The 22,053-nt window shown below is 34.6% G+C and overlaps 1 protein-coding gene across 1 annotated transcript in view; it reads left to right on the top strand.

Annotated features, from left to right (window-relative positions):
* Positions 1–22,053, top strand: part of Ap3b1 (adaptor related protein complex 3 subunit beta 1) — a 203,345-nt gene that overhangs the window by 67,666 nt on the left and 113,626 nt on the right. Inside the window, exons 8-12 of the mRNA XM_090331736.1 lie at positions 13,335–13,487; positions 16,036–16,133; positions 18,052–18,106; positions 18,195–18,266; positions 20,398–20,460. Coding sequence (XP_090187862.1) covers positions 13,335–13,487; positions 16,036–16,133; positions 18,052–18,106; positions 18,195–18,266; positions 20,398–20,460 — 441 coding nt within the window. The remainder of the gene's footprint in view (positions 1–13,334; positions 13,488–16,035; positions 16,134–18,051; positions 18,107–18,194; positions 18,267–20,397; positions 20,461–22,053) is intronic.

The following is a 22,053-nucleotide window of genomic DNA, read 5'->3' on the forward strand; positions in this document are numbered from 1 at the left end:
TTGGTGTTTATTGTAGGTAGGAATGTCACAGACTTTTCCTGCCTGGGCTGGCTTTGAACCATCATTCTCAGAGTAGGATTACAGGTGTGAGCCACTGACAGGAGAATTAAATTTATTAATCATTTGTTCTACTTAGAATACTATAAACTTTGTCTCCTCATTTACAACTGAATGAGACTCACTCTAAAATTCAGCATAACAAAATGTGTTACTTTTAAATTTTTCATCACTAGATCTAGATTAATTGTCTCTCAAATAATTATGACACTTATTTTTTTCTGCATAGAATCCCTATGATAAGCTCAACCTGTGTCATGAGTGTATTTTACTTCAGGGAAATATGAAAAATGCTTTTCTAGAATCTTACACATTTTGTAGTAACAAAACTTAGAAACTATCCCAAAAGCTCCTTTCTTACATATTAGAGCAGAATGTGTAGTCATAAGAACATATGAAGTGTTGTGGGCAATTGAACACTAAATTTTCATAGTGCCTCAACACAAAGTTACTATGCACAGGTGTTTCCATAATTGTGATGTATTGAGGATATTCAGTGTTCAATGGTCCTCAAATCTACATTTCCACCTGTGTGATGTAGTGATTACTGTGCTATGTTAAAAAAAACTTGTAAACTGAGCAGCAGTTTTCCTAACGAAAAGGGGGGGAAATCTTATACCATTGCATATACCTTGTGTCATTTTACATAGTTTTGAAATTTGAGGGATGGAGAGCTCACTTATTTTTTCTTTGAAGCAAAAATGTTAGAAAGTTTTCTTAAAAACAAAAGTATCTTTTCCTAGCAAATTCATCCTTGATAATGTTCATGTTCATATTGAGTAGCTAATATGTATAGCTAACCATCTATACACTTGGGTCTTATCGGGGACAATATCTTTCTAACCCCATGTCAGAGGTGTACCACAATTTGGTATCATAAAAAGGCCTGAATGTTACTGTTTTCCTGAATCTGTGTTGAACCCGTAACCCTTAATGTGATGCTTTGGGGATGTCATGAGGATAGCCCCCTCATTAGTGCCCTAGTTTAAAAAAAAAAAATGTAGCATATAGCTTGCCTCCTCTCTTTCCACTGTGTTTAGTGGCTGTCTGCAGAAAATACCACTTCATGGTATTTTCTCACTGCAATCCAACTTGACTGATAAAGTATCTCTGCTAATATGTGAATAATAGAGCATGTTTTCCTGAACCACTTTCAAATACTCTGATAGTCTCTCTGTAGGCTATCCTAGAACTTGGTATGTATTCTGAGCTGTTATCAAACTTGTTCTCCAGCCCAGGCCTCCCAAGTTCTGAGTTTACAGGCTTGTATACTGTGCTTGGCTCCATGGCAGGGGTTTTTGTTTGTTTTTTGGTTGTGGAACTTGTATCCAAGGCCTGACTGCTGTTCCTAAACTGCTTTGTGTTGAAGGCCAGTGCTCCACCACTTGAGCCAGAGGGCCACTTCCAGCGTTTTCTGAATAGCTTATTGGAGATAAGTCTCACAGACTTTTCTTCCCAGGATGGCTTCAACTGGTGCTGCTTAGATGTTGAGCCTCTTGTGTAGCCAGGAATATAGGCTTGGGCTGCTGCTTGAGCTGGCTCATGATAGCGTTTAGATAATGTAAATTATGTGAGTCTTACTTCTTGCATCTGTGGATGAAGGTAATAAATACATGCTTCTCCGTTTGTTTTGAGGTTCAGAAAGGTTATTTGTAAAAATGTTTTACTAATACTAGATTATTTAGTCCATGTTTTTTATTATTATATCTAGTGTTTGTCACATGTTGCATAACTATTTTAGCAATATTTACTTCTCAGTAATTTATAGATATTAGTAAGTTGCTGTATGTGTAAACCATTCTGATTTTATTGTTATTCCTAATGAACTGACAAAAAAAGATAATAGTTTGTCTTTCTTTCTTTTTTTTTTTTTTTTTTTTTTTGGGCCAGTCTTGGGCCTGGACTCAGGGCCTGAGCATTGTTCCTTGGATTCTTTTTCTCAAGGCTAGAGCTCTACCACTTGAGCCTCAGCACCATTTCTGTCTTTTTTCTATGTATGTGGTAGCGAGGAATCAAACCCAGGTCTTTGTGCGTGCCAGGCAAGCACTCTACCACTAGGCCAAACTCCCAGCCCTGTCTTTATTTCTTAGTAAATCTATTCAGATAAGGTGAATGCCTCTCTATCTTGAAATTCCTCTAGAAAGCTAGATAATCCTCTTAGGGCAGTATTATGAATATTATACACACACACACACACACACACACACACAAAAGAATGTAGACTTCTATAATGAGCAATTACAATAATTACAGCTTGAAATTGCTGTGATTTCTGATAAACTTCTTATCCTCACACATGTAAGATTTCCACTTCTATCCACATTTTGCATCACCCAAACCCTATAGCTTACTGACAGACAAGGGTAAATGTACCCTTGAGTTTATGCACAGTAGTTTTGCTAGGATAAAAATCTGCTGTTCAAGGGATAGGGTAGTAGCCTTGAGTTGAAGAGCTCAGAGACAATGCCCAGGCCCAGAGGTAGACTGGTTGCTTTGAGCTGAAGAGCTCAGGGAGAGCACTCAGGCCCAGTATTCACCGCCCCCCACCCCCACAAGTCTGCTGTATCTCATCTTTCCCTTCTGCCTAACTCTTTGTAATTGGTGTTTATAATTGTATCATTGTTTCAACTTGCCTTTCACTTTTGACATTGACCATATTTTTCCATATTTATATTTTTTTGTATATTTTTATGTATGATGTTTCTTTTTCTTCTTTTTTTTCAAAATTAGGTTGCTAGTTTTTTTTTGTGCCCAACATTTAAAGTTCTTAATAGATTTTGAGTAATATAATTTTGTTCCAGCATTAGCTTGAAAAGGCTTCATTATATTGTTTTTACTCTTGTAAGTCAAGTTAAATGTATTGTGTGAGTCTGTTTCTAAGCTTTCTATTCTGTTTCATTGTTCTTTTTGTTTATTCTTTTACTATGCTGTATTGATTGCAGAATCATTATGGTGAGTCTTGATGTTCAATTCACTGTTTTTAATTATGGAAAAATCAAAACACATGCACAAGTGGAGCTAATAATTTAACGAATCTCCATTTGTATATTAGTTACACAGTTCAACAACTCTTGGATATTCTTGTTTCAACTTTACTCCCTCAGGACTCCCAGATTTCATACAAAATCCCAATGTATAATTTCATCTAGTAACAGGGACTCTATCTTTATCTCAAAGAAAGTATAAAGCTTTCTCCAAAAACTTTGATTCCTGTTTCCTAAATGAGGCATTTTCATACAGATCTTTTTTTCTTCTAGCATAAATGGACATTTTTAAGATATATAGGAAAAATCAAATTATATACTCTCATTTTATAACAGATTTTTAAATCACAGAAAAGAAAATATCCATAAGCAAGTTTATATTTATTTTAGGAAGCAGTTTTATCCCATTGTAGATATTGGTACTCTAATAGCTAGGACTCTCTTTCTACTCAAATAATAGTTTTTCATCCAGAGGCACCTTTACTTCTTTATCAGTTGTCAGTAATATGGATATGATGCTATCAAGGATGCATTCATGTTTTATGGAAATTATTTTAAATTCTTTGTGAGGAAGATTTGTCCATTCTCTTCTATTTATTTAGTTACTTATGTCATATAAATTCATAATTCTGAGGTTATAACAAATACTGCTGTTACATATTTTTATTACTCGAATGTTTCAGCTTTATCCTTTATTTGTTTAAATGTTTGATGAGATAGGCTTATTTTAATTGCCTTTGGTCTACAATTAGCCATGTTCCCAATGTATAAAAGATGATCTGTAGGCTCATTCGTCGTGTTTTCTGCATCAGTCGCCTTTCAATCAATTGGTTCTATCTTCTTGTAATAGAAATATCAGTAATTACAGTGGAGCAAAGTTAACATTACTTAGTGTCTTTCTGTGGCTTACTAAAAACATGTAATAATTCAATGTTTTTTGTTTTTGTTGTTGTTGTTGTTTGCCAATTCTGGGGCTTGAACTCAGGGCCTAAGTAGTGTTCTTGGGATTTTTTTTCACCCTCCCCTCAAGGCTAGTGGCCTGCCACTTGAGCCACAGCACCACTTCCAGCTTTTTATTCTCTGTATATGGTACCATGGTAGTCAAGCACTCTACCACCAGACCAAACTCCTGGCCCCCTCGAATCCTTTTAAAAACTCCTTTGGTGTAAACATATTTCTCTTTTCCTGTACTTTGATGATGAAAAATGTAACTTAAAGATTATTTTTGTCCGTGTAAGGAATACAAAATATCAAGATAGTTAAAGTAATATTCATTACTGAAGAAGGGCTTCATACATTGAATATATAGAAGGGATTCAGAATAGCTATTTTAGCGATTTAGGAGATACCTTTGTATTTAGTTCCAAATTCACAGTTGTATAAATGAAAACTGCCCAATATCAGTTTCTTGATTAGGAATATATTAAAGTTATGAAAATTAAGCAATCCTATTAAGTATAGAATATTTCTGAGATACTCTTTCAAGTATGTGTGGAATGTATTAAAATTAGTTCATCTTTCTCTTACGTTTACAAATATGACTGGTGTACTTAGTGGAGAAATGGTAATATTTGCCTGTAAAGTAGGATTCAGAGTCTTTAATACTCATTTACATTTATTTAGACAGACAGAAATACCTTACTATTTTGGGTATGCATTGTTTAACTACCTGTTTGTTTTTGTGTAAGGGAAAAGTAAATACCATTCCACAATATATGCCATGTTAATTAAGAAGGATTATCTTAAAGCTATTCAAAGTTCTTTAAGATAGAAAGTTTGAATTCTCTACCAAACTTACTTTTGTCTAATAGCTCTAAGAGAGCATAATCTTCCTGTATCTCTTATGTCAAAGGTATCAGAAAGGTAAAATCAATCAAGTTGAAATTTTTAAGGATTGCCAAATTTAAATAATTACATAATTGTTTGCTGGGATTATAGTCATTTATATAAAAAATTATATAGAAATTGATTCTGACTTCTGAAAAACTGTTGTTTTCCTTGCTAAAGTTTCCTCTTATATTCATTTCTTGAACATATTAACTATAGTTATTTTATAAACTGTCTTAGTTTAGACTATTTTTTTTAATGCCCTATATTGGGTGACTTAAGCAGCAAACATTTCTTATGGTTTTAAATACTGAGGATTCCAAGATTCATGTGTTACAGGTGGACAAACTGGTACTACCTAGCCCAAAGGCCTGCTTCTTGGTTCATAGGTGGCTCTCTTCTACGTGTATTCTCACTTGGCAGAAAAAGTGAAAAAACTCTGTGGGATTCATTTTGAAAGTATACTAATCTCATTAAAATCTAGGATTTCAAAGGTTACAACTGCTAATACCGTCACTCTTTGAGGTAGAGTTTCCATATATGAATTTTAAGGAGAAACAGACATTCAGTTGAACTCAAGTTCAGCTCATGTTGAACATGAATTTGAACATGAGCATGAGTTGAACACAACTCAGTAGAACTTATGTCTGATTACCCAAACTTTGTAGATTCCTTGTGTTATACTGTGTGTTCCTTTTGGTTTATGTTTACATTATAAACATAAACACACACAGACACACACAGACACACACATTATCTTTACTAAAGTAAAAGTATATAAAGTCCATGTACCAGAAGCAGATAGTTACACTAATTTTCACAGAATATACCTACCTTATCATACTAGGACATAAATTACCAGATTCTTGACACCTTTAGTTTGATACCTTGCTTTTGATATCCTAACCCTTAATGATACCACCATTCCTTCCTGATAATTTTTGGATGATGGATTTTGATTTGCTTGTAGGGTGCAACTAAGGGAACCAGCATTCTAAGCTCAGTTAATTACCTCAGTTGTAGACTGTGGATTCAGAGCTGGTATTTAATTGAATTAGCCTCCTGAGTGGCTAGGATTGCAGGCATGGACCATGGGGTATTCAGTTGTTTTGTTGTTGTTCTTGTTGCTGTTTGGCTAGTCCTGGGGCTTGAACTCAGGGCCTGGGCACTGTCCTTGAGCTTTTCCAAGGCTAGTACTCTACCATTTGAGCCACAGCACTACTTCCAGCCTTTTCTGTGTATGTGGTACTGAGGAATCAAACCCAGGGCTTTGTGTTTGCTAGGCAAGCACTCTGCCAGTAGGCCACGCTCCTGGCCCCTGTTGTCTGTTTTAAGACTGGGGTGCCTGGTTCTTTGATGCATTCACTGGTAACTCTTTCTATCTTTGTTTCTTTCTTTCTTTTTTTTGGGGGGGGGCAGTTCTGGACTTGAGCTCAGGGCCTGAGCACTGTCCTTGGACTTTCTCAAGACTAGAGCTCTACTACTTGAGCCTCAGCACCAGTTCTGGCTTTTTTTTTCTATGTATGTGGTACCAAGGAATCGAACCCAGGTCTTCATGCATGCTAGGCAAGCAGTCAACCACTAGGCCAAACTCCTGGCCCATTGATTGGTAATTTGATTAAAGTTATTTCACTATAAAGAGTTTCCTAAAGGGTATATTATCACAAAAAATCAAAACGTTTGAACTTTTGTTCAAAAGTTTCATAGTAAATCATTGTCACAAAAAGTAACATTTGTCCAAGAGTTTCATAATAAATCTGTAAATTATACATGGGGCAGCTTCTTGGTTCATAAATGTTTATTTGTACTGGGCACTTTGTGTAACCTTCATCAAACTGATTCAATCTCTGCAAACAATTGTGTGATAGAAATATGCTCCTCTTTTATAGATGGATGTCAAGAAAAGGAAGGCTTAGTAATGGCACTATGGTTATAGAGCCAGCTCTGATATTGAACCCATGTGTTCTAGTACATGCATAATTGTTGTGAATACCCATCATCATTAGGCCATATTCTGCCTAATGAACTTTAAACTAGAGAAAGCACAGTTTACAGATTCAGATATGGTATTTGAGATTGATTTCTATCTTCTAAGAAAACTTCATTTTGTTCATTTTGTTTGCCTCCAGGAAACAACCTTCACTTAGTTCTCAGGTGTCCGTTTGGTTCCATCTTAAAGAATTATGTGTTTTTATATAGATAGTAACTAAGGAGCCAGTTCTAACAGGAGAGGGTAGGAGGAAGCAGTGGAGGGAGGGAGGGAGGGAAGAACTGAGCAAGGAATGAGGAAGAGAGAGAAGGAGAAATTTCATAAAAAGCATAATATAACTTTTTGAGAGGACTATGCCTTCAATAAATAACTGATATCAACTATTTTAGCTATAAGCAACATGTTCTTCATTTTGTTATCTCATAGTTCATTAAGACTTTAAATATATTATGTCAGATAATTCCTTGAATTTTAAGAAATTATAATTATATAATATATTAAGTATGAATTTATAAAAACTCTCTTAATAGCTGTATGAGATCTGACTCTTATGTGGGAAAGATGCTAATTAAGGAAAATTACTCATCTGAAATCTTTTTACAAAAATTACCACCATAATCCAAAACATTTTAAAGTAAAATTAGCAATTCAAATATGTCTTACTAAAATAATGTAATTGAACTCTAATAACGTATATTAATTAACAATGAACAAGAAATAGATAGACTAAATTCAATTACAGCTTCTATGAGCACTTGAGAATTTTATTTGCTAGTTATCATTTTGTATATGTTAATATAGCAGTATTATCATGTAACACTGTGATAGTTTGAATCTGATTTAGTATGGACTTGAGATTTTTGGTGAGTGCTTGTGTTTCAGTTACATTAACTGACTGCTTGTACATTTGATTATATGGCATTCATTGGTTTACCAGTAGGTATATAGAACTTTGGATTGAGGCCCATAAGAAACAGTTAGATCTAGCCTTGATATTTTAACATGTGTATCTTTGTCTTCATTTTTTTAAAAACTAAAACAAATGATTTGTTTTAATATGTGAACAAAAGGGGATAATGCTTTTGTTTCTAGTTTAATGTTCATTTTGCTAATTTTTTTTCTTGAGATGGGATTCACTTATGTAGTAAAGGCTGGCTTAGAACTCATGATCCACTTCCCTCAGCCTCTTGAGTGTTGGGATTGCAGACATGTGCTACATGCCTTCCTAATTTCTATTTCTATTTCCATTTTGAAGATGGATATATTTTTAAATACTTTTGTTTTTCAAAGAGTTATGCGTTTTACGAATTTTTTTGATAATATCTTAAAATCTTTTTTTATTGTGGCTTCACCAAACACTAAACTTTTATTCTTTTATTCTTTTTGTTATAAGAGAGACTTAATAGTTATACTTGTACTTTTTTTTTTTTTTGGTCAGTCCTGGACCTTGAAATCAGGGCCTGAGCACTGGCCTTGGGCTTTCTCAAAGCTAGAGCTCTACCACTTGAGCCACAGTACCACATCCAGCTTTTTCTATGTATGTGGAGCTGAGGAATTGAACGTGGGTCTTTGTGCATGCTAAGCAAGCACTCTATCACTAGGCCAAACTTTTGGCCTCTAGTTATAATTCTATTTTTAAAAGAAAAATGTTTTATCAGTGATGTTTATATCAAAAGTTAAGAATATTATCTTACTACATACTTGTACAGACATGTAGCAAGGAAATGATTTTTATTAAGTTGTATTAATCTGAAACCTTTTAGGTTATTTCATTCATGATTTTAGTGTTTAAATACATAAAATTGTTTTTAAATGATTTAACAATTTTTATCCGCTTTCATTAACTTCATTTTTAATTTTAAGGTAATTAGGTTCATTTGCATTATTTTAAGAAAGTTGTATAAATGGAGTTATATGATGTACAACCTGTATGGGTTATTCATTTTTAATTATATAATAAACTTAACTGTGAGTTTTTGCCTTGAAATGTACTTTATATGGTGATAGTATTGCCATAGCTATTTATAGTAGTATAGTTATAACTTATTACTAATTTACCTGTTAAATATTTTTTCTAAACTTTTAAGAATATTAAGCTGACTAGGCCTTTATATTTGAACTCCCTCCTTCCTCCCCTGTACTGTGGTTTGAACCTCAGGATCTTGGACTTGTTAGGGTAGCACTATACCACTTGAACCATGCCTTCAGCTCTGTTTCTTTGCTGGCTATTTTTTAGATAGGGTATTGAAAATTTCTCTGGGCAGGCTGCTTTCAAACTTTAATCCTTTTGTTATTAGTTTCTGGAGTAAGTATCTGGACTAAGTAGGATTCAGACATGAGCCACTTTTGTTGTTTATACTGAGTGCCTTATTAGCAGCGTATAGTTGGGTGTATGCATCTTAATCCATTGTGCCTTTTTTTTTTTTGTCAATTGTGGGCTTGAACCCTGCGCCTGGGTGTTGTCCCTTCAGCTCAAGGCTAACCCTCTGCCACTTGAGCCACAGAACCGATTCCGGTTTTCTGGTGGTCAGTTGAGAGTCTTACGGACTTTTGTGCTTGGGTTGGTTTCGAACTGGAGTCCTCAGATTTCAGCCTCCTGAATAACTAGAGTTATAGGCATGAGCCACCAGTGCCCAACTTGTGCCGTTCGTTTTGTCTTTTCCGATTCATTTAGTTTTTGGTCTGAGATCAGGACTCAAACTCATATCTGATGCTTTAACTGACTGGCCAGCATTCTGCTAACTGAGCCTCTTTTGCCTTTAATTATGTATTTACATTTATTCTAATTATTGATTTTTTTTGTTGTTTTTTTTTGCCAGTCCTTGGGCCTGAACTCAGGTCCGAGGCACTGCCCTTGGACACTTTTTGCTCAAGGCTAGTGCTCTGCCAGTTGAGGCACAGCACCTCTTCTGGCTTTTTCTGAATGTGTGGTACTAAGGAATCAAGCCCAGATTTCTTGCTTGCTAGGCGAGCAGTCTACCAGTAGGATATGCTCCTGACTCTAATTATTGATTTTTAAGGTTTGTCATTTTGTGCTTTTGCGTCTTCATTTTATGTTATTAGTGTTTTTTTTCTTTGTAACTAAAAAGCCTTTGTGTAGTGTTTTTAGCATTTGGGCTAGGTATTATATATACATAATAAAACTATTCTACAAATTATACTTCATATGATAACATTTTCATATCTCTGTCTCTTTTTTCTCTTTAGTTTGTAAATACAATTTTCAGAAATATAATCTCTCTACATGTCTAAAACTTTATTACTGTTACATTTGCTCAACCACACAATTTATTTGCTTACAGCAAAAGGAACAACCGTTCAAATATCTGTATTCTTTCTTCCCATGTTTTTTTTTTAATCTATGAAGAATTCATTTTTTATCATTTTCTTTTTGTTTAAAAAACTTCTTCAGACAATTTCTTGGATAGGTGTACTAGTGAAAATACTATTACTTCCCTTGCTACTATGATTTTTTTTCCCCTTTATTTCTCAAGAATAGTTTTATTGTATGTAAGAGTCTGGTGATAATTCCTCTTGTTTAGCAGTTAAAACTGTTCCATTTCCTTCTGGCCCCATGGGTTTTGATGAGAAATTGTTATTTAGATTGTTTTGCTCCTGTGGATAAAATACCATTTCCCTTCTGTTGCTTTCAAGATTTATTTCTTTGTCATATATTTTCACAAGTTTGGCTCCCATATGAATTAAGGATTTCTTGGGATTATCCTTTTTGAAACTTTTTTTGGTATTTTATTGGCAGATTCAGGAATCTGCAGCTACTAACTTTTAGTGTTCTCTTTCAGTCATGCCTCCTTTCTCTTGTCTTCTAGGATTAAGATGATAGGAATATTGTCTTTTCTTATATTTCACAGATTGCGAAAGTGTATTTTTTCTTCCTTTATTTTGTCTATAGTCTATTTTCTTTTTGTTGTTTAGAGTGGGAAGTTTCTGTTATTCGGTGGTTGCTAATTATTTCTTTCATTTCCTGTATTTTGCATTTCATTCATATAATTTTTTGATTTTGCTTTTTGCACTTTTTTTGAATATTTTTATTGTCTTTAGTTATACAAAAGAATTGCCATTCAATAAGGCAGTTTATAAGTACAGTGTCTCTTGATCTGTGTTACTCCTGCTGACATTCTTGCCCACCCTTTCCAATCTATACTTTTCCTCACTTTTCTTCTTTTTTAATTGTATTTTATTGTCAAGGTAACATGTAGAGGGATTACAGTTACATCTGTGAGGTCTTCCCTCACTTTGCTTGATTTTTTTGGAAATGTGCTGAAAAAATTTTTTGGGGCCATTTAATAAGTCAGTTTATGTATACAATGCATCTTGATCTGTATCATCTCCTTTCAACATTTTCACCCCCATTCAATCCATGCCTTTTATTTTCCTTAATTTTGTGGTATATACAATGAATTCTTGACTGCATTCTTCCCCCTCCAGCCTCATTCATCTACTTCTCTTTGGCTCTACTCCCCCTCTTGCAAGTACCCATTTCCTGGTACTTACTTTATTATAACATTTCCTTTTTCCCCTCCTAATATTGACACTTGAATTCTGAGCCTGAAGTCCTGTTTAGCTTTTTCTTTCAAAGTTGGCACTATGCCACTTGAGGCACACCTGCACTTCTGGCATTTTGCTGGTTAACGAAGACAAGAGTCTTGGATTTATGTGCTTGGCTTCAGACCATAATCATCAGATACCTCAGTAGCTGGAATTATAGGAATGAGCCACTGCAACCCCACTTCTCTTTGATTCTTATGTATAGCTTTTATTTTTTTATCAACACTTATTCATTGTTTCTAATTCTGCCTTTTTATGGTGTGTGTGTGTGTGTGTGTGTGTGCGTGCACATGAATGTGTGTGTACATGTGCACTTGCACATACTTTTAGGCATTAGAGATCAGCAGACTGTAGATCTGATTCTTAAGTTGACAACTTTCATTTTTAATTTTGTTGAAAAATGTTTATGAATTCTCTTTGGAATATCTGAATTGTCAACACCCCTACTGTTACCAGTTGGGCTCTTATTAACTAAAATAAAGGTTACTGGAAAGTGAACAATGTGATATTGTCACAGTTTATCTGGTAACTGGGATGTTTAACAGGTGATTAATAGATGGGTAGTGGATATGCAAGACAAAGGAATAATTTATGTCCTCAGCTGTATGAAGCTCCATAGTCCAAGATGTTATTATGCTTCCAAGAGCAGTACACAATTTAAATTTTAGGAAATGGTTATTTAAAAAAATTTCTACTTAATAACTTTGGACTTCATTTAACTATTGATAACTGAATTTGGAAAACAAAACCAAACTTCAGATAAGAGCAAAGTGCTACTATGTGAATCCAGTTCTTGGTAGCAAATTTCCTGTAATATAGCAGTAGAAATGTATATAGATGCATGTGTACTTTGTATATAGATGCATGTGTACTTTGGGAGTACTAATTGCCTAATGGGAGACATAATAAAGAATTCAAACAGAATAATGAAAAAATCAACACCTATACATTTCGTAACTCTAAAACTGAGTTATTCTTTTTCTTAACAACTTAAAAATCTACTCAGCTATTTGCTATTACCTGTCAAGCTCTATTACCATTTTTTAAAATTTTTTAATATTTATTTTATTTTTAGTTTTTGCCAGTCCTGGGGCTTGAGCACTATTCTTGGGCTTCTCGAGGCTGGCATCCTGCCACTTGAGCCATCACACCACTTCCAGCTTTTTCTTTTTCTTCTTTTTTCTGTTTTCTGTTTTTTTTTTTTTTTTTTTAAATTTTGCTAGTTCTAGGGCTTGAATCCAGTGTCTGACCACTGTTCTTAGCTTTCTCAAGGCCTAGTGCTCTGCCACTTGAGCCACAGCACCACTTCCGTTTTTTTTCTAAGTATGTGACACCAAGGAATTGAACCCAGGTCTTAGTGCATGCTAGGCAAACACTCTACTACTAGGCCAAACTCCCAGCCCCACTTCCAGCTTTTTATAGGTATGTGGTACCGAGGAATCGAATCCTGGTTTTCCTGCATGTTAGGCAAGCACTCTACCACTTGGCCAAACTCCCAGCCTTCTATTATGATTTTTTATGTTACTATGAAGTATTCCTGGTTTTCTCTAATTCTTAGATCAAGGTACAGTAACTGATAATATTTGGAAATCATTTTCTGATTTCAGTTATTCTCATAAACTTTATTAACATCTTATCAATTCCTTTTGAGCAACTATGGGTATTTCTTTGGAAATTTAATAGTTAAAAACTTATTGTATAACTTAGTAGAAGAATAAGGTATAACATCAAGTGGCAATTACCATCTTAGAACATCTACGAAAAATCAACAGTTTATTCTATGGAGGTTGAGTAATACTTCTTAAATTACTCCAACAGTTGTAGCTTGCAGTAAAGTGATATGTTTTTTTTAAGTGTTCATTGATTTTAATATCTGGGCTAATATTAAGACTGAACTGTATTCCTTACAGGATGATGTTTTAGAAGACAGTGAAAAGAATTTCTATGAATCTGATGATGAACAGAAAGAAAAGACTGACAAAAAGAAGCCATACACTATGGATCCGGACCACAGGCTGTTAATTAGAAATACGAAGCCTTTACTGCAGAGCAGGAATGCAGCAGTATGTGAAAACATCCTATACAAAATAATTCATGAATTGAAGAAAGAAAACTATTAAAAGTATTGCTTTTAGAAAACAGAATTGAGTGTGCTGCTGGGATGATTGTTTGTGTATACTCTAGACACATAATGTGTAGTTTAAAATACATAGAATGTAAGATACAGATTTTGGAAGTAATTTCTCTGAAGTAATACCTAAATGTATTTCAGCTTGCACTGTTCTCAGGTATACAGGTTCTTTTGTTGAGACCACTTGATTTGGTAGTTGCTCACCTAATCGACTTCATGTACTTTGTTTTTTTTTTTTATTTTGACCAGTCCTGGGGCTTGAACTCAGGGCCTGAGCACTGTCCTTGGACTTTTTCCTCAAGGCCAGTGCTCTACCTCTTGAGCCACAGCATCACTTCCAGCGGATCTATGTGTGTGATACCGAGGAATTGAACCTGGGTCTTCTTGCCTGCTAGACAAGCACTCTACCACTAGGCCAAATGCCTCACGCCCAGGACTGGCAAAAAAACAAAAAACAAAAATCAAAAAACAAAACCTCAAAAGAACAACAAAAAAAGGAAAAACTATTCAATTAAAAAAACAGTAAATTTAGAACCCTGTAAACTATGGTTTTTTAATGTCAGTCCTGGGCTCGACCTCTGGCTCTGGACACTGTTTCTGAGCCTCTTTGTGTTCCGAGCTAGGGTTCTACCACTTGAGCCAGAGCACTCCTTCCAGCTTTCTCTGAGTTGTTTATTGGAGATAAGAGTCTCACAGACTTTCTTGCTAGAGCTGGCTTTAAACCATGATTCTTCAGAGTTCAGCTTGTGCCTGTTCCTGTCTGTAAACATTTTTTTTTTTTTTTTTAGTTTCAGAGTTTTATCTCAAGTACTTTCATGTGCTGTGTACTCTTTATACATACATAAAATTTCTGCCATGTATTTGTTAAAACCTCATAGACCAAATGGAAGTAAAGTATAATTAGTCTTCTAAGCCAAAGATAAGATTGTACAAGGTCTATAGTTCTGTCTCTATAGTTGTCATGTTAAATTGGATACTTGACTCTGTGTTTCTAACCTGAAGTGTAGAACCATGTAAGGTTAACAGTGCCTTTATATTTTGAGACAAAAATCCAATTACTTTTTTTTTTTTGCCAGTCCTGGACTTGAGCTCAGGGTTTGAGCACTGTCCTTGGACTTTCTCAAGACTAGCACTCTACCACTTGAGCCTCAGCACCACTTCCGGCTCTTTGCTATGTATGTGGGGTGCCGAGGAATTGAACTTGGGCCTTCGTGCATGCTAGGCAAGCATTCTACCGCTAGGCTAAACTCCTGGCCCCCTTCAATTACTTTTCTAATAGTTTTAAACTTTTTGAAAACTAGTTTTAAGGTTACATGTTTTCAAATATAGCAACATTACAAATGCTACTCCTTTTGGTGCCTTGGTTTTTTTTTTGTTGTTGTTTTTGTTGTTGTTGTTGTTTTGTAGTAGTGTTGTTTTCTGTTTTCCAGAGTTGAGAACTAAACTCAGGGCCTTGCATTTGCTAGTCAAGTGTTCATCCACTAAGCTAAATCCCCAACTTTGCTGCCTTTTTTTTATTATAACTTAAAATAGATCTTTAAAATATTTCATCTCCTTGTTACTGTTAATCCTGATGTATCTGACTTCATTTAGAATACCATAATTCTGAAAAAAGAATTCTAGGATCCAGGTGTGGTGGCTCATGTCTATATTCCTAGCTACTCAGGAGGTTGAGATCTGAGGATCACAGTTCAAAGCCAGCCTGGGCACTAAAGACTATGAGACTCTTATCTCCAGTTAATCACTAGAAAAGGGGAACTGGGGCTGTGGTTCAAGGAGTAGGGTGGTAGCCTTGAGATAAGGAGCTCAGGGATAGCACCCAGGCCCAGAATTAAAGCCCCATAACCCACAAAAAAAATAAAATATAGAAGAATTCTATACTCAGAGTAGCAGCAGTGCTCGGAAAATCATAGAGTCTGGAATCTTGTGCATGTATTCCTATGCTACTGGAACACTTTGAACAGTTCATTTAATGTCTTTTTTAGGGTTAGTTTTAGCACTGGTATACAAATTGCCATGAACTAACGGGATTAAGACTACAGAAATTTACTCTCATATTTCAGAAGGTAGAAGTTTAAAATCAAGGTATAGATAGGGCTATTTCCTATGGAAGCTTGCAGGGAGTAGTTGCCTTTTCCCTAGCGAATATGTGGTTGTTGGTAATCCTTGGCATTTCTAACAAATGAAATTTGTTAGATGCATCACTTCTGTGATGCCTTTACCTTTACATTACCTTTTTCTCTATTACATACAGTCCTCTTCCCTTTCTAATCCAGCAAAGTCATATCTAAATCCTTACCTTAATAACCTATTCTTTCTGAGGTCAGATAAGAACTTAGGGGTAGAGGAAGCCTCTTCACTACAGAGTTACGTATTTGATTTTGCTTCACATTTAAGGGAAGTAATGTATGGGAATGTATTTTGAACTGTGGAGTGCTTGGACGTTCATTGCTCTTGTTATTTTCATGCTTCACATTCAGGTGGTGATGGCAGTTGCTCAGCTGTACTGGCACATATCACCAAAGTCAGAAGCTGGCATTATTTCCAAATCACTAGTGCGTTTACTTCGTAGCAATAGGTAAGTCATGGTTTTATATATGTTTTTCTCTTACATTCTTTCAAAAATACTTGAACAAATGTAATATGTCTTACATTTAATGCCTACCTGACTATATTTTATTAGTATTTAATGTGATGATCGTTATTGCCTTTATAAAATTTATCTCAGTCTTAATGATTGATATTAAAGACTTTTAATCTCAAGTGCAAGGAGGTTAAAATATTTTGTAGTATATTATGTAAGTCCATCACCATGTGCCTGGATTTTTATAGTCTAGGAACTAAGTTATGTAGTTTATAGCAGAATTATCATTTCTTACGAAGTTGGAATATTTAATTTTTATAGTGTGGCCTATTTTTTAAAAGAGCTGAATTTTATTAGTTAATCACAAACACTTTAGTTTCCTATAGTTAAGGATAGATCTTAGAGTTAAATAGGTAGATAGAAGGATGATGGATAGATGGGCAGATAAAGCTTGTCTCTTTTTAAATTTTATTTCCTTATAATCCAGTAGTTCAGGTTAACACACTTATTTAAAGTTCCTGTTTTATGTAATTTTTCCTTTTGGTTGTACTATAATTTGGATTCAGGGTCTCAGGCCTGCTAAGCAGGCACCATACCACTTTGCTCTAGCCCTAATTTCAAACCCAAGGTAAGATTTGTTTTTTTTGTTGTTGTTGTTGTGGTGGTGGTCCCTGTGCCTTTTGTACAACTACTTAATAATAACTAGAAGGAAAAACAGGCTCACACTCGTAGCCATATCTTACTTTGGAGGCTAGATCTGGGTATTATAGTTCAAAAAAAAGGTGGCAGGAAAGTCTGTGAGACTCTTTATATCTCCACCAAAGAATTGGAGCTGTGGCTCAAGTGGTAGAATGCTGACCTTGAGCAAAAAAAAAAGCTGAGACAGAGCCTAAGCCCTGCATTCAAGTTCTAGTATTAGGCATATTCGCACAAGCGTGTGTAAGCACGGGCGTGCATGAGCGTGCACACGTGCACGCGCGCACACACATATATGCACACACACACACACACACTGATTTATTTGAATTAATTTTTTCAAGTGCATAACTTTGCAAACCTGGTTAGCGAAATGGTATGTTTTTGTCTTTAACTAGAAATTAATCCTTAGCTTTACCCTTTGGATGGCTTTGCCATCTTTACAAAGCAAGTGAGCTTAATACACTTAGAATACTCCTTATGTGTTCCTGCTTTCCTTGTCTATACCTAGCCATTCCTCTTTATTACCAGTTTAATATTTTTTTAAGTAGCTTATTCAATGAATATTGTAAAGATGTAGTATGAACTTTTTACATGATGTTTATATCAGATTTAGTTTATTTTTAGATATTTGAATTTTAAAAGAACATGATTGATTTTTCAACCTGATTAACACATGAGTTTATGTTAACTGTATAATCAAGTTTAGTTCATTAACCCTAAGAATATCTTCCTTGTATGCGTTTATAAAGTGTCTATAACATTGGCTTTGTATTTTAGGAATGTGGTAGTACTATACAATTGATTTGAACTCTTCTCTATGACAAAAAATTTTTGTGAGAGTTATGGGGCTTGAACTCCACACCTGGGCACTGTCCCTGAGCTTTTATGCTCAGGGCTAGTGCACTGTCACTTTGAGCCACGGCTTCTCTTCCAGTTTTCTGGTGGGCTAATTGGAAATAAGAGTCTCACAGACTTTTTTGCGTGGGCTGGCTTCCAACCAGATTTCAGCCTTTTGAATTACAGACTACTGGTACCTAGCTAGAAAATATATTTTTCAATCAAAGCATGAATACATAAGAGTCACTAAAACTTTTGAATACCGCAATTATTTTCTTCACTATGAAACTATTGCTGATTCCTTTTTTGTTATTCTATTTATTCAAAGATGCTTCATTTGAAAATATACCCAATGAATATTATCTTTTAATTCTAGGGAAGTACAATATATTGTCCTACAAAATATAGCAACTATGTCAATTCAGAGAAAGGTATGTACATTGTAAATACAGAATTAAAGAAGCAAATGAACACAATGGAATTATAAATGTATTTATGTACTTATTTTTATTATCTTAGGGTATGTTTGAGCCTTATCTGAAAAGTTTCTATGTTAGGTCAACTGATCCAACTATGATCAAGACACTAAAGGTATGATATGTTTTCATTTTTCTGGTATTCTTTTTAGCACTTGTCTTCTCTGAAAAGATTGCTATAGCTTGTGACCTCTGCACAGTTGGGCCTGGCTTTCAGACATATGCATTTAAGAATATGCTTTCTTTTCCTTTTTTAGGATTTGCTTTGTAATTGATATTGTTTTGTGTTTACTTCTGTGTTACATTCATATGATAAAAGGTTAAGACTTGCTAAATACACCTTGAATAACTTGAGTCAAACTGAAAGGAAGTTTATAAATAGACGGATCTTAATCCTGTGTGCTTAAATGATAATAGAGATTTTAGTGCAGTGATAAATAGGAATTTAGGGCTCACGGCCTGGGAAATTTGGAGAAATGATATTTCAGGGGATCTTAGAATATCTTTTTGTGTTTTTTTTTGTTTTGTTTTTTTGTTTTGTTTTGTTTTTGGTGGGTCATGGGGTTTGAACTCTGGGCCTGGACTCTGTCCCTGAGCTCTTCAGCTCAAGGCTACTGCCCTACCTCTTGAGCCTCAGTCCCACTTCCCATTTTCTAGTAGTTAATTGGAGAATGAGTCTCACATTCTTTAGTCTCTGAGATGGCTTTGAACCGTGATCCTCAGATCTCAGCCTCCTTAGTAGCTAGGATTATAGGCATGAGCTACCGCTTTAGAATCAGATAAAAGCTGGAGTTTCCTCTCCCCCCCCCCAACCCAGTGCAAGTAGGACAAGGTCTTATATAATCCACAATGTCCTTGGATTTATGATTTTCCTCCCTTCTGAATTCTTAGACTGTAGGCTGGTGCTACCACCTTGAAAGCAGTTTCGCTAATACTGTGAAAAAGAATGATAAGGTATAGAAAGCCAGAATGATGAAACACAGTGTGACATTTAGACAGAAAAAGAAGTAAAATAGAATGAAAGCCTACAAACTTACCAATGAATAAGAACATATTCTATATGTAGTGTACTATGTATAGTAAATTTAGAGTATTCACTAAATAATTGAAGGGTATTTTTATTTAAAAAGAATCTGATTTGTAATCATGAAAGTTTCAAGTTCGTGAATATCAAAAGATGGACTGAAGAACTATTTCACATGGAAGGAAATGCTTAAATACTTCATATGATATTGAACCAGATCCTTATATTTTGCTTATTGAGACAGGTACTAAAACCTGAATTTATAGTAACAATTGCATGGAAGTTATATGTTAGTATTAATTTCCTGTTTTTCTTGACTATTTGTTAGTCCATAAAACCTGCCCTTCTAAGAAACACACATATTTGGGGGATAACTTATCACTAGTCCCACATGGGTTAAAGAAAAAGAAATTTAGTATACTGTATATGTAACTTTTTGTTATGTTTTAAAGATATTGTTCAAAATGTTAAAATATCTTCATCAAAATAAAATGAAAGTTCAAACTATAATCTGAGAGAAAGTATTACCAATACATACATCTGAATAAATGACATATACAATTCTATGTAAAAACTTTCTACAATCTGTGCCTTTTAGATATGACATTTAGATCGTTTATTTTTAATGTGTTGCTTTATATGACATCATTGTTTTTCTGTTTATGCTATTCTGTTCTTTTTTTTCCCATTTTGATGCCAACCTTTAAATTAGTCAAACATTTTTATGTGTAAAAACAAATACCTGTAGCATGTTTGTTGGAGATTTATACCTACAAATCTAGAGAGAGAATTAAAATGTCTATTTGAGAAGGCGGGATGTAGAAGAACAAATCAAGAGAGTTAATTGGTGCCTGAAAAACAGAAGTATTACATGGAAGGCAAATTGTTTTCCAACTTTATTAATAAAAATTAAAAGTCAAACTAATTTAAATGGTTTAGGTTAATTAGATATAAATTATTAAGTTGGGACAAACAATTAATGAAGATGTGGGATTCTCATTTTCCTAATTATTTTCTAAGAACTGTGTAATTATCTTGCCTCTATTTGTAGATAAAAAGAGACAGACTAAATTCACCTGAAGGATATATACTTCTTCACCACATTTGTGACAGTGATTAAAAAAAATAGAGATTAACTTTTAATTGAATGCCAAGCCTTCATTAAATTCATCTCTTTATTTTTGCTTTAAAATGTTTGTTTTCTATTTTTTTTCTACTATAGCTTGAAATTTTGACAAACTTGGCAAATGAAGCCAACATATCTACTCTTCTTCGAGAATTTCAGGTTTGTATATGTTGGTAGTTATAACCTCTTAATACAATATCAACCTTAAGTGTGCATCTTCCTCAATCTAGAAATAATAATTACATAAATAAAACAGTTACTTGGAATGAGTGGCAATGAACATTTTATAAAATTTCATAATAAATAAGTAACTGCATATATAATTGAAAAGAGGTGGTCCATGCTATAACTCAGTTGAAAATTTTGTTGTTAAGGATTCTCTATGTTGTCAATAATCCTTTCTCTAGTCTAGACACATGACAATGCTTCATTCTTAGTATTTAATTGGTGAATCATTGTTTTATACACTGCTCTTTTAACAAATGTAGATATTAAAAAGATAGAAAGAAAAAAAGAAAGGAAATTATTTTGTGTTCATTGTTCCACCATTTTTTTTTTCCTTTTTGGTCATACTGGAGTTTGAACTCTTGCTTGCTTAACTTCCTTGCTTGGCTGCACTCTACCATATCTCCAGTCTGGCCTTTTGCTTGTTATTTTCGCAGTGAAGTTTCACAGACTTTTCCTGCCATGGCTGCTTTCAGCTGAAATCCTTTAGATTTCATCCTCCTGTGTAATTAGGATTACAAGCAGGAGACACTGGTGTCCAGGTGCTCTACTTTATTTTGTTGTGTTTTTACACCATATGCTTTTTTTGCTGAATTTCTCCAAATAATATTATTAAAAATCATTTTGTAGATATTATGCTCTTTATTATAGAAGGGTTAACTTGGAAGCCCTGGTGGTAAAACACAGCCATAGAAAGCATTTTAGCTGTATTAATTTAAAACTTGCTTCAGTCATTTTCTTTTTTAAAATTTTATTTTAATTTTCTAGAATCTCTGAGTAGTTGTAAAAAGGGGTTTTAGTTCAGCATGTCATATACAGTTTTCTTTAAAGAAAATATGCCACATATTACACACTAATCCTGGAGGATTTTCTTGGGGTATGGGGTGGAGAGGGTATTGCTGGTACTGGTACCTGAACTTCATATGCTTGCTTTTTTACGTACAGCTGGTGCTCTATCACTTGAGCCATGTCTCCAGTTCTGGTTAATTGAATCTCCAGATAAGAATTTCCAGATTTTTCTGCCTAGGATGGCTTAGAACCTCAATTCTCAGATTTCAGTCTCCAGAGTCAGGGTTTCATTTGTTGTTGTGGTGGTGGTGGTGGATTGTTGTTTTTTTGTTTTGTTTTGTTTTGCCAGTCCTGGGCTTGGGCTCAGAGCCTGAGCACTGTCCTTGGGTTTTCTCAAGGATAGCGTTCTACCACTTGAGCTGCAGCACCACTTCTGGTTTTTTTCTATGTATGTGATACCAAGGAATCGAACCCAGGTCTTCTTGTATGCTAGCCAAGCACTCTACCACTAGGCCAAACTCCTAGCCCTGTTGTTTTTTTACCCAGCCCTCAACTTTTATAAATTTTCCAGAGCCATATTAAGTTAATTTTTTATCTCTGTAAACACTGTAATTATCTTTATGTCAGTGATTTTTTAATTTTCACCAGTGGCAGAGTATCATACCATGTTCATTTTTGTTTGGTCATTTACTGGATTACTCAGCTTTTGTGCTATTTCTCAGAAACATCCTGATAAAA

Source organism: Megascapheus bottae, chromosome 4 (assembly GCF_031878675.1).
Source record: "Megascapheus bottae isolate mThoBot1 chromosome 4, mThoBot2.hap1, whole genome shotgun sequence".
Classification (NCBI taxonomy): domain Eukaryota; kingdom Metazoa; phylum Chordata; class Mammalia; order Rodentia; family Geomyidae; genus Megascapheus; species Megascapheus bottae.